The sequence below is a fragment of the Lagopus muta genome, chromosome 4, assembly GCF_023343835.1.
Source record: "Lagopus muta isolate bLagMut1 chromosome 4, bLagMut1 primary, whole genome shotgun sequence".
In the NCBI taxonomy this organism is placed as follows: domain Eukaryota; kingdom Metazoa; phylum Chordata; class Aves; order Galliformes; family Phasianidae; genus Lagopus; species Lagopus muta.
Genome location: NC_064436.1, coordinates 16,691,933 through 16,705,169, shown reverse-complemented (window position 1 = coordinate 16,705,169; position 13,237 = coordinate 16,691,933). Strand labels below are relative to the sequence as shown.

At 35.3% G+C, this 13,237-nt stretch overlaps 1 protein-coding gene across 15 annotated transcripts in view; it reads right to left on the bottom strand.

Annotated features, from left to right (window-relative positions):
* Positions 1-13,237, bottom strand: part of CCSER1 (coiled-coil serine rich protein 1) — a 620,464-nt gene that overhangs the window by 298,504 nt on the left and 308,723 nt on the right. For all 15 annotated transcript variants that reach the window (XR_007376361.1, XM_048941935.1, XM_048941933.1 and 12 more), the window contains one exon: positions 9,236-9,313. Coding sequence is in view for 14 of the 15 variants with exons in the window: in XM_048941935.1 (XP_048797892.1) it covers positions 9,236-9,313 (78 nt within the window). In the remaining variant the exon portion in view is untranslated. The remainder of the gene's footprint in view (positions 1-9,235; positions 9,314-13,237) is intronic.

Sequence of the window (13,237 nt, the reverse complement as noted above, 5' to 3'; positions counted from 1 at the left end):
ATTTCACACAGCAAGAATCACTGTACCAAAAGCTCTCCTAACACATAAAACAGGTACTTCATTTGCTTCTCATCTTTTGTTTGACTTGAGTTATATCTTTCTTTCTTGACTACTTAATTCTTTGTCATTAGGATTGCAATGACATTAAAAGGCACCTTTGTTTGCACTCATCTCTCTTACTTTTTTCCCTCCATAAGCACCTGACAAAGCAATAAGCTGCTCTCCAGTTCACCACATCATGTTAAGTTATACTTTTTCACCCTGTCGATACAGCCTGAAGGAACGAAGCTGCTGCAATTGGACAAACAGCAACTTTTTCAGATGCATCACAAAAGGACATTTGATGTCCTTGAAATCATAATCACAAGTCAATTTAACTGTGCTTCCTGGTGAGCCACGCACTTGCTTGATTTTTCATTTTGGACACTTACAGGAGTAAAGTTTTATGTTAACTGTGTTGTTGCCTTGAACGATTCATGGAGGTAAGCTTACCAGTCTTGAAAGCAGGTGAGCAGTTACAATTTCCATGAATTAAAGAAAAAAAAAAAAAAAAAAAAAGTACTAGAGAAGGGGTTGAGTAGAATTGGGCTTATAAACCTCTAAGATAATTTATACTTTTAAGTGACTACAATATTTTAGCTAGCGCCTGCTAGTTATGTTTCCTCACTCAGAAATTTTCTAAGTCCTTTGTGTACAGACTCTCAGACAATAAACAACTTACAGTTAAACTCACTTCATATGATATGAGAAGAACTGTCTGAAGAGAAAAATAATATAACTGAACAAACATATCAACCATTCAGTATTTCCCATCAGATAGCATGATGCCATCTTGAAAAACATGTTTTCAAGTTATTTTTCTCTTCCCTATAAACAAAGAATTTGCAATACTGTGCAGAGAAATGACGCATCACATAGTACTAATCACTTGACTCTTTAAGCCTTATTGAATCAGAAGTCATCTTAAAGCATAATAAATGCTGAAATGTTTTTCTACTTAAAGGGAAATTATAATTTCCCAGTTGTTTGTGAATGGAGATCTATTTGCACATCTAGCTTGGCTCCCCAGTTTGGCAAGCACAGAACTGCAGAATCCTTGCTTTGAGCAGAAACCAGCCCTTTGAGAAAGGCCAATGGAGAATAAATAACAACTAGAGCATGAAAGCAGGAACAGCAGTATCTGTTGACCACTCTGAGACTAGGACAGGAGACAGCAGCAGAAATACCATGGAAGCTATTTCACTGAAAAGTAGATAACAACACCTAGAGGAATTTTATAGCAATGCTGTAAGGATTAGTGTTTTCAGGATCCTCAGCACCTCAGAAGAAATATGTATGATGATCGGTCCCCTCAAATTTACTACAACTACAACGTAGTCATGTGATATGTGAGTAGCATTTATACAATTGCAGTACTGGTACATAAAAAATTGACAGCTTCATAACATTTGTTACTTTTTCCAATAATTTCTTTTACTCAAAAGACTTCTTGTCTAAGAATTACTTTATAAAATACATTAGAAATAATAATGTTTTACTTTATAGGCAGACAATTCATCCTTTTTTTTTCTTGTTGTGACAAGGAATTATCATTTCACTGACAAATTTGTGCTCATTCTCATGCATCACTGAGAATAATTATGGAAATCAGATGGAAACTAATGGAATCGACCATTCAGAAGTTGTACGTTATTAATTCAAAACATTGATAATTACTGCAATAAATATACAAGAAACAAACTGGCAGTTGTGAGAGCCTCCTCAGGAATACACCATAGCATAACGCAAAATGATTAAGATACTGAGAAACTACAAGTAAAATTCTGATCAGATGTAGTTATGACACAGACAGTTAAAAGGTTTTACTACTTATAATTAGATGTGAACAAACAATATTGCTTGTGATCTGATCAGAAAAGTAACAACAAACACGAATGAATCTACAACACAACATCATTAATCATATTTCAGTATTTTGCCTGCTCTACCAGGGGGAGCAGCTGAAAGAAAGCCAGGAAACAGCTGGTTTCTTAAGTAGCACAAAGCGTTTATCTTTCAGCAATATAACCTTGCCTTTAATTTCAGGTGATTAAAATTAACAATATTTATGCACTGTCCATAATGGCTGTCTCAATTGATTACAAAAGTATCTGTCTTTTTAAAACATTTTAAAAATCAATCACTATTTTATTTTTATTTTTTTTATTTTTATTTTTTGTATTGAACTTATCAGACATTCAACTTGATAAGAATTCTAAATGACAACTTTGTATTTACTCCGGTAAAGAATTATGTTTGAATACTTGTGACTGGGTCATTATCATTACCAATTAAGATCCTGGGAAAACTGTTTATATCTGTTTTAATAGAACAATCAAAGAAGGTGTTACCAGATGTTTTTCATTCCAAAGTTACTTTACATGTTAGTTTGTGCGTAAGCATGTTTCAGAGGTTTTCTGAATGGAAAATGCAATCATTGTCCAGAAAAGAAAAATTAAATAAAAAGAAGAGCGACCATCTGCTATTCTGAAAAGATTCATGCAACATATAGGAATCCCATTTTCAAGTTTCCAAGTTTGTTTACTTTATTTTACAAAGAAAATATCTGTCATTCCAACACATACTAACAACTGAATTATTAAATGTATTCTTCTATTACTAGTAGTCCTAAATTTTAATTACATTGGAGGAAGTATATGAAAACACTCCATTGTATTGATGACAATACAACTCCAAAAGATTCCATTTTGGAATTGTCAATGTAAGTTTACATTTTCATCCTTAACCAATGGGATTGGAGTGGTCAGTACACTTTCATCATTCATTCATGGACCAAAAACACATTTTTGCAATCAATGAGCACAAAGCCATTGGTTTGAACAGAATTTCATTCAAACCACTTGGAATAATCCTGATCACTAAAAAAGTTCACCACAATATGGTCAAGCATCCAGGTACCCAGGGCAGTGGTCACACCCCCATGCTGCCAGAGCGTTTGGATAATGCTCTCAGACAGTTTGAACTTCGGGTGGTCCTGTGTGGAACCAGTATCCTTGTCAGTCTCTTCCAGTTCAGGATACTCTGATATTTTCTGAATGCCAGAGTGGTCCTCCAAATCTACCAATGCCTATCAGTCCCTAGCCAATGGAATTTGGGTGGTTTTACTATCTGTACTAAAACTATTAGTGTGAAGAACTTTGAAAGCTCTTACTGGAGATAGTAGGATTCTCCCTTGGACTCTGACTCTGTTTACACAGATATTTTACAGTGATATATTTTCAGCAACTGGTAATGCTACACATTTTTTTTTTTTCCTTTTTACTCACTGGAAAAAAATTACCCTGTAGGTATAACAGAATTCACTGTGTGATAGCATGTCTACCTGAGGGAAGGAACAAGAATTGACCTAATATTTAGCCTTGTAGTAGTAAATATATTCATTTCTAAGGTATACTGGAAACTCACAGGTAGAAAAAAGTAATGATGATCTTTCTGTATGCTAGTGGTTGAAGCATTATACTTGTGCTTGAAGCATGCTCTGCATTTCTGGTAGATTTTGGAGATTTCATTAATAAATTTATTCCATACTTAATGTATTTGGCTGATAGGCATCAAGAACAGTATTTTTCACTTAGCCTATAATAATCAATTTTGAAATCTTCAACTAACCCTCATTTTATGAAGAGTGTTTCAATAAATTAAGGAGAAATACTAAAAGAAAAGAGAATGTATGTTTAGAAAACCTGGGAAAGACAGGTTAGCAATGATTAAGGTATAGATAGAGAACAGGAAAACACAGGCGTAGTTTCTGGTCATTTCCAATTCTGTCTAAGCCTGACAAGTGTACATCACCCACAGGCACTCAAGACCATTTATCCAGGTGATATATTCTTCTATAACAATAAGTCAGCCACTCAGAAAGGAGTATCTTCTGTGCAGATCTTGATGTTCACTCACTTCTGCAGTCTGTACTTTTTAACAGTTCATTACGATTTCATTCGTTAATTGATACCATTAACCAAACAATGATAAATCTTGTCTCAGTACATTGCATTTACATGAAAAGGAATGGGTGGGCAACTAGCAACCACCCACAGTCAAATCAGCATCTTCAGAAATTGCAAGTTACAACACAGAAGGCTTTCATCAAGGCCTTTAATAGTATGAGCAACACCAGTAAGACATAAGGAGTTTTAGAGGAAAGGAATATTGATGCAGGAAAGCAAAGAGTGAGATCAATTTATCCAGTGAATTAGAGATGAGAGAATCATTTGAAATAATGTGGAGTTCAAGAGGTGCAGTTTAGGGGAGATGGGGTTGAGTTAGTAACACTTGGATAATTATCTTCATGTTTGATTCATTTCTGTAACATAAACAAAAATATTATGTATCTTATTCCAAAAGTAATGCCTCCCATTGATTTACCCATGGAAACTGTAACAGATACAAAGAGCACAGTAACACAAAAGCCTGCAGGCCACACTCAGAAAAATCCTCATCTGCAGAGGTGACCCACTGAAACACACCACCCACTGCCTCACTGTGCTCACATCCACTGTTTGGTCTCCATAAACATTCAGCAAGCATCATTCAATGTCAGTGACTGTAATGCTTTCTGCGTGTAGGAATTCTGTAAGAAACCTTTGTTTCATATGCACTTCCAAGTCAAATGCCATTCTGTCACAGTGTCCCACTGCAGCCATCTGTCACATGACAACAACATGTAATGGAATATTGGCAGAAAGGTTCAACCTCTACTGTCACAGAACCTAAAGCTGCTTCTGATGTCATGGACCAACATAATAAAATAGAAGGCATTACTTTTGCGAAAGCTGTATACAAATAAAACCCAAAACAGCAAAAAAACCCACCAAAACCAAACAAAAATACCCTCCACCCCCCTCCCCCACCCCCCCCAAAAAAAACCAACAACAAAAAAAACCCCAACAAACTAAGGTGCTTCATAGTTTCTATTGTTGTTCAATGAAGGCAGAAAGACAGGAACCGGCTGGAAAAGGAGGGACAAGATCTCACTGAGCTTCCAGCCTATGAGTGAGAGTCATCAAAACCTAATTTGTACCGGCTCACAGTCCGTAATGACTATGAGACCATTTCTGTGTTTTGAAAACAAAGAGAAACAATACATTAATAAATGGTCTATTCAAATAAGAGCAAGGAAATGCTTAAAATACTGAAATCTCCATTTAAAGAAGAAAGGTTAAAGGGTCCTGCTTCATAAGCAGACCTATGAAGTAAAAGTCTAATTAACTGTCAACTTTGCTTTAAGGACAAGACCTTGCTCTTTAGCCAAGTGTGTTAAGTCACACTCTGAAAGATAAACTGCCTTAAATAAGAGGGAATATCATGGTGACTGTCATACTGATTATTCCAAACATCTGCACTAAGACTATTACTTTGATAACTGCCCAGATGTAAAATGTCTCTCTTAATAAAGTAGTGGGCACAAATATCATAAGCTGCCAGAATTATGACCAGTAGTAACTACAAAGATTGGGGTCACAAAGCCTTCAGAGCTGTAAGGTAAATGGACAAAATATTAGAACAGACCTAACTGACCATCAACCCATACCTTACCAGACCTATAACAGTGATAACACTGCTAAGGATTGTTAGTTTTTAATGCTTGTGTTAGCACTTCCATTTCTTACTCAGACAATTAGCATTACTATTAATTACAGAAATCAGAACACTTTAAAATAATGAGTGTTGAAGAAAATTCTTAGCTCCCTCACAGCAGAAAGAAAAGTAATTTTTTTTTCCCCTCATGTTTAATGCCAATTAGTAAAGCATGGTTGAGACTCAACATGGAGTTCAAATGCAATTAAGCACTGCTATAATAAGTACTACAGTTAGTATTTACAATGTGGTTGTGGCTAATAACCAATGAGACTGTTGCTCATTATAACAGATTAAGTTTAATTAGATAATATAACATATCTTATGGACTACATGGATGTCTTCTTAAAAGTGTCTGCCACTATACTGTAGAATACTTTTTAAAATAATGAAATACTATTATAAAAAAGCATAATATAATGAGTAGGAGAAAGGAACAGGCTGTAAAAAGTGGAAGACTGCTTTCTAAGCTGACATGCCAGAAACACCCCCTCCTTCACTGATTTACAAAATGAAAAGCAACATTATTTTTAATTACACATCCTGAGTACAGATATACATAGTCATAATTAAAAGCCTCTTGCATTTGAGCAAGCTGCACTGTTGCTGTTACAGTATAGAATATCAATCTAGCTAAGGTATGACAAATGCCATTCTGCTCTGTTGCATTTCAGATTCTTAATTCTGAAATATTTCAACTGTGGCATCACTTCCTTTTTCTCCCTGAGATACGACTCCAGTTCTTCAATAAATATGACAGAGAAGCAGAAGGATAAACTTCTGCTCAAAGGAAGATATTTCCCTACCAAAAAGTTTAAGTACAAAATCGCCACCAACAAAAAGATTTTCTTCTGTGATAGGATAAGCTTTTACCACAATATAGGAAGAAATCTAGCTCTTTAAAACATAATAATAATGTTAACCACAAAAAAAACAGCAGAGAACTGAAAGACAAAATTTGACACAAAAATAACCCTGAATGAAAAGGAATACCTTTGAGTGTTTCATCAAAAATTGGTTTAGAAAAGCTTTTTGAAAGTGCACTGTCTGCATGCATGTCTGAACAGGATTTTTCTATATGCTTTTAAAGAGCATAGCTATGGAAGGCTCTGAATGCAATGTGTCTCTAACTCAACAGGGAGAAGGAAATCAGATGCCAAACAAAGAATTGGTTATACTTCTGGCTACTGTGCAAATTTGATCTTCGCTCAAGCAAAACCAGCTTCCATTACTGTATCACTATTTGCAGCTGTTAAGAAGTGAACATTGCCAGAAGGCGTTCAAGTGATAGTCTTCTCAAGGGTTTAGGTTTAAGCAGTACTGGGTTTGGCTACCCCCAGTACTTACTGAAATGCTTTCAATTTCTTTTGTTCCTCTGTAGGAGAAATTTAATAAACGTAACATAATAATTCTATAAGAATAATATATACATAATGAACACAGGTGATCTGATACTGCACTGGAAAAAACTTCCCTCCAACTATTTCAAAGGTATGGTCTCACCAGAATTGGATCTTTGTGGTAGAGCTACCTGTCATAGCACATACAGCATAATGTGAAAATGGTAGCTGAGCAGCTATCTCTACAACTGAGTTACAGCATGCAAGCACTCCCATGGGAATTGTGCTTCCCACTTTCCTTAGACTGAACTCAAAATCTTACAATAGTGTTTGAAGAAGCTGAGTTCTCCATCACATTTATAGAGCACATATATCCTTCAGGATTAAGAATCATAAGCATCTGCATTGGTCAAGTCGGATGCTCACTTCCTTGGTATTAAATCAGGAATCATTGAGATGAGAGTTTGAATTCATTTCACAGTGTAGTATAAAAGCTTACATACCTTCAGCTGCCCTAAAAATATGCAAAGTTTATATTATCCCACTTTGTAACACTTGTGTTTCCAGAATCATAGAGTGGATCTTTTCTCTGTCTTCTCATTACACAGGGCAAAGGAGGTGAGAAGAGTTATTACAACAATTCTAAGAGAAATGCATCATTCCAGCATCAAAAGCCAATATTACAAGCTGACAGTTTTTGGAAAAGGTCATGGCTTGTAAAACCAATCATTCACATAATTTCTGGAACAATATTGCTCTCTCTTGGAATGAGTCAGGAATTAATGACATAAACTGTTACATTTTATTCTATTTTTAATTATACTTAAGAGAATTTGCTGTGCGATGTATTTGATTTCAAATCATTTGAATTTCATAGCAAAATGTATTCCTTCATTGGTTTCTTGTACAATTTTCTAATGCAAAATACAAAGGGCTCTTAATATGAACAAGTACCTTAATTTTTTTTATTGAAATAACTTTTCCACTTCAAATAAGCCATTTGTAGCTCATTTTCAGCTATGCAAGCATGATTTCCTTTAAAACCAAATAAAGGCACTGTGTCAGAGCTTTCTTGATGCAAACAGATCAGTGCACTTATTTCAGCTGAGGATTTCACTAATTCATGCCAGATTTCTACACCTTGTATCTTAGCTGAAAAGTCCCTTGCTTCTCGAAGACATATTTTACTCTTTCCCCAGGCAGAGGGAGAAATGATAACTACAAGATTTGCCTTTTAATTTTCAGAATGCTTCCATTTGCATTTCATGTGATTTCCCGGGGGGGGGGGGGGGGGGGGGGGGGGGGGGGAAAGATAGTACACACTCCATTATCTTGGCAAAATATTGCTCCATTTCAGTCAGATCTGACAGAGAGCTAAGGGTCTTGAAAGCATTAAACACCAGAAAAGAGTTGACCATGAAGATGCACGTGTACTTCCACTGATGAAACCACAGAGAAAGCTGCACCATTCCAGTAAGAGGAATTTGCTGACTAGATAGCTGGTTATGAACATTAGGGTACAACTTTTCTACAGACATGAAAAAATAAGGCAAAAAAGACGGGAGTGAAACTATGAAAAGAGATACAGGAAGCTGAGCTGGCACTGAAATTGGAAGCAGGATTTTAACAGGACAGTGCAAGTGAGACAGTTCACAAAAAAAGAGAAAACCATTTTTTTTTTTAAAATGGAATTGGGCAAGTATGAGAGAGGCTGCTATTTCCTGCATTGGTGACATGTGCAGAATAGGTTCAAATCAAAAATTATGATATTTCATTAATTCTATTTCCTCAGCCTTAATTTGGTGTCACACAGTTGAGACAATGGCAATGAACACATGCGTCTCCTCCTTGTCTCAGCCAACAATTGGCAATGATACCCTCTTGGCCTGCAGTGACAGCACTATTCTGAATTCCTGGGCAATCGGAGAGGATCTCATTCAGAGATATACAGACATACATGCATGCATATATCAGAAAAAAATCAGTAGCAGATGAGATATATTAAAACATATTCCTTTTTTTCTTAAATAACAGTTCATAGTTCCAGTCTCTTCTGTTATTGAAAGAGTAGCCCTCTCAAAAACTAAGAATGTTTTATTATAGTTACTTCTTAAAATCTGCACAGTATTGTGTTATATAAGACCATCTGCTGACATTGCAGTAATTTAAAGGAAAGGAAGCAGTAGTAACAGCACTTCACAATACATCAGAAGCCAAAATACATATACAGTATTTATAGAAGAATGAATTAACTATACCTTAAAAAATAACGGCTCTTCGGGAAGAGGGCTAACAGGGAGTGAGGTGGTGCTGCTAGCTGGACTCATGTCTGTACTCTGAAAGAAAACACACAGAAATTCACATTGGCAATCAAGTTTTACAAATCTCTCTTAGTATTTTGGGGAAGAAAGAGCTCAAAAACTATACTTAAAATTCAACAGAATTAGATTGAGAAAGCAGCTGCCATCTATACAATACTGATCACTAATTAGTAAAAGAGTGTTTCACAACGAGTATTTATTTTTTTATTTTGAACAAAATCCTCATTCAAAGACTGAAACACATGCACAAACATGTAACTGTATCACATCTACAAAGAATAATCATGGAATCATGGAATCACAAATTTTGAAAGGACCTACAAGATCATCTAGTCCAACCGTCCATGCAAGATGAAAATTAAAATAAAATCTCACACAGAACAGACAACAATATATAAATTATTGATTTGATGGTCAGATATTGAAATTAGAAGGCAAAACTAATATGAAAACATACTGCAGAAAAGCATCTGAATTAATGTTTTAAAAAGATCCCTTTCCCATGAGTTAGTATATGTTACGATTGAGCACTAGTAGATGAAACTAAAGAGTGAACAGCAAAATTAATAATGAAGTCAGTAAATGTATCCAGGCAAAATGACTAATAGACCGATGCAAAAATCCAGTCTTTTTAAGGCTATTGACATAGTTCTCATTTGAATAGATAAGTCATGTAAAAGAGGAGCATGGGGACTCTTTTTCATTTGTAATGGTAACAATGACGGAAGAACAAAATCTTTAAGAAAATGCAAATATGATACAAAATTTTTCTGAAGAATACTAGAATGCGTAATACTTCTAGAGAAACAAGTCCATGAGTGCCACGATTTAATAAATTTATCTTACGCAATTAACTAATCAGGTATATGTTTTCACATCACTATGATGGGACCCATTTGATAGGCACAAGATCTGAAAGTAAAGAATATTGCTGGACCCCATTAAGTTTCACTAACGTATGAATATACATATATTATATATGTATATATATGATATATATTATATATATATAAATGTAGGTACTGGATTTTATTCAGCCAGGTAGGAAAAGAAAAAAAAAAAAAAAAAAAAGAAAACCTTGTTACAAAATTCCTATGTCATAACTGATATCAGACAATTCAGAATTGATACTTATTGAGAAAATCATTGAGTTTAAATAAATACGTATGTTATACCATATCTGAAAGAAAAGACAACAGCTGCTTCTTGAATAAAGGGAATGTAAGTAAAGAAGGAAAGAGGATGACACAGTGATTATTTACGAAGGAGAGAGAGAAAGAAATAGGCAGTTTATTATCCATGCAACACAGAGAGCTTGTTGGGGAATAAGAGAAACTGTACTGTGTCAGAAAGCCAATATCTTTACCACATTCACCACTTTCTTTTCAGTACAGTTACAAATACTAACAGTTAGGCTCCTGCCATTGCTCATCAAGGAAAATGACTGAAACTATTTGTTAAACAGAAGGGAAGAAGAGCTCTTTTAGATTAAATCCAAAGTAAAGTCAAAACTAGAGAACTCCTCTTTGAGAATGCTCTGTCTTAAAGGTAGACAGTTTGTGTTTAACACAGTACTGAAAAAAAAAATAAACTAAGCAACTGCTTTCCAAACCAAATCATACACCCTAATTTTCAATTACAAGTGAATGGGAAGACAGTCCAACACTGAAACTGTCTCAGTATCAAAATCAGCAATGCAGATTGACCCCCCTGCACACTGCATGAGCTGCAAATTCTTCAGCAGTAGCTAAAAACCCAAGAAAGACCAAACAACCTTGAGAATGCTGAGGTTGTTTTGACAAGACTTCCCAGGGCACATCCCCACGTTGGCCTTAGCAGAACATCAGCTCCTCCTGCAAAATGGACAGGAGACAGCCCTTGTCTGGACAGCATACTGACATAGCACCGTGCCTGGACTAACAAAACTGTAACAAGACAGGGGACAATATTATGGGCATGATGACTGTATGGCTTCCGGACAGTTTTGAGTCTTGCCAGACTGGAACACTGGCACAAGTGACTAGGTCTGACTGCAACTATTCATGCATACATACCCTCAGCAGCCCCTCCAGCAACTCTAGCAATTTTTTCTCCAACAAAAGAAAAGCAGCAGAAAAGCTTCTCTGCAGTATAAATTAATTAAATTAATTGTCATTAAAACAGTTTGTTATAGCAAAGAATTGAGTGAGACAGTATCACAATCCAAGTACCCTGAAGAGCACAGAATGTTGCAAAGCTTTAAACATCTAAAATCCATTCTCTACACAAAAGATATCCGAATATCAAGCAATTCAGATATTTTGTGAGTATAATTGTTTAAAAAGTACTGTCTTGCCTATGTGGAAAGAAAAGAAAAAAAAAAAAAAGGAAAAAAAAAGGATTTTGAGTAGGTTTAAGTGCTTGAAGTTTTTTACCTTTTTTTTTTTTTTTTTTTTTTTGAGCAGGGTGTTAAAAAGCAGCAAATGGATATCAGCAGAATTCTGCCAGTAGCTATTCTACAATCTCAACCATTAATGTTCAATTTTTTTTTTTTTTCAATTTCTACAACTGATCAGCCTAAATATATATCATCCTCACTGCAAAATGAACAGGTAGAAGAAAGTTGCTCCTGGGCTGTGGTAATCATTTTTATTTGAAGACAAATGTTTTAAAGAAAGTAATTATCAGGAATTTTCTTTAGAATAACGCGAACGAAAGGAAGAAAATAAATTTCAGAAAACAAACATTTCCCTTATGTATGTGCTACTTGGTGACTGAAGATCAGAACCCTCTTGTGGACAGAATCCATTTCAGCTGGATGAAAGAGAAGGAAGGGTCTTCACAGATCTGCTTTGAAGTAGTGGTAAGCTTGATGTTTTGAGATAGGTATGCACAAATAGAAGAGAAACAAAACATAATCCTGTATGTCAACATAAAATGTCTAATGGCAAATTAGAGAATGCAAACAGTTTTTTCCAGCAATACAGCAGTTGAAGAATATACAAAGACACATTGTTAAAGCCATACTCCTTTAAAATCATTGGTCTTTGAGCCTTCAGACACTGTTCTTTAAATGAGAACAGATTCACCTCACTTGTAAACTGGGACTTTTCCCATTACAGAGCCCTGTATTTAATTTGATCTTCTCTAGCAAGAGGCTTATGTATCAGCCTTAGTTAATTGTATCATAAAATTTATGCATATCACTCACAGACAGAAGCCAATTTAATTTGCTACAACTGCTTTTCAACAAGGGTAAACACTGCAATGATAGTTGGCAGACATTAACTTCTCTAGAGATCGGTATCACAACATATTGATCTAAGAAGTTAATACTGACAGAGAAGAAAACTTTCTGTGGATATTACCGCTGTAGAGCAAATAAATCTTTATAATAACAAAAGAAAAGTCAACCTGTGTACTTTATAGCTTTTTCTAAGGAGTAGTAGATGAATATTGATGTTACTTCTGGGGTGATAGTTTTAGTTGTATCATGAGTTACGCCACAACTTTATAATCTAGAAGCTGAGTACAACTGAGAACTGAAATAAGTACAGTCAGCAAGCTCAGCAGTGACATTTTGATATACTGAAGGTAATCAAAGGCCTGTAAATGGATTCATTAACGGATCTGCGCAGTATCTTTATGAAATATTGTGCTTAAATATTATCATCCTGTTCTATCAAGAACAGTGATAAAAAGAAGGTGAAGCGGTTTGCTTAAAGCTAGACAAAGCTGTTAAAAACAAAGACAGGAATCAGGAATTCACAAGTCCAAGAGCTCTAGTTATTCATCCAGAGCACGCATTGCTCCCCCCTATGCTTTTGGACTGCTGTGATATCTGCCCTTTCCAAGTTACTTAACATCATTAAGAGCTTTTACTGATACGTACACTTAATGCAAATAAAATTACTACAAACAAAATCAGTTTTGGTAAGAAAAAGCATCAGGCACATGAAA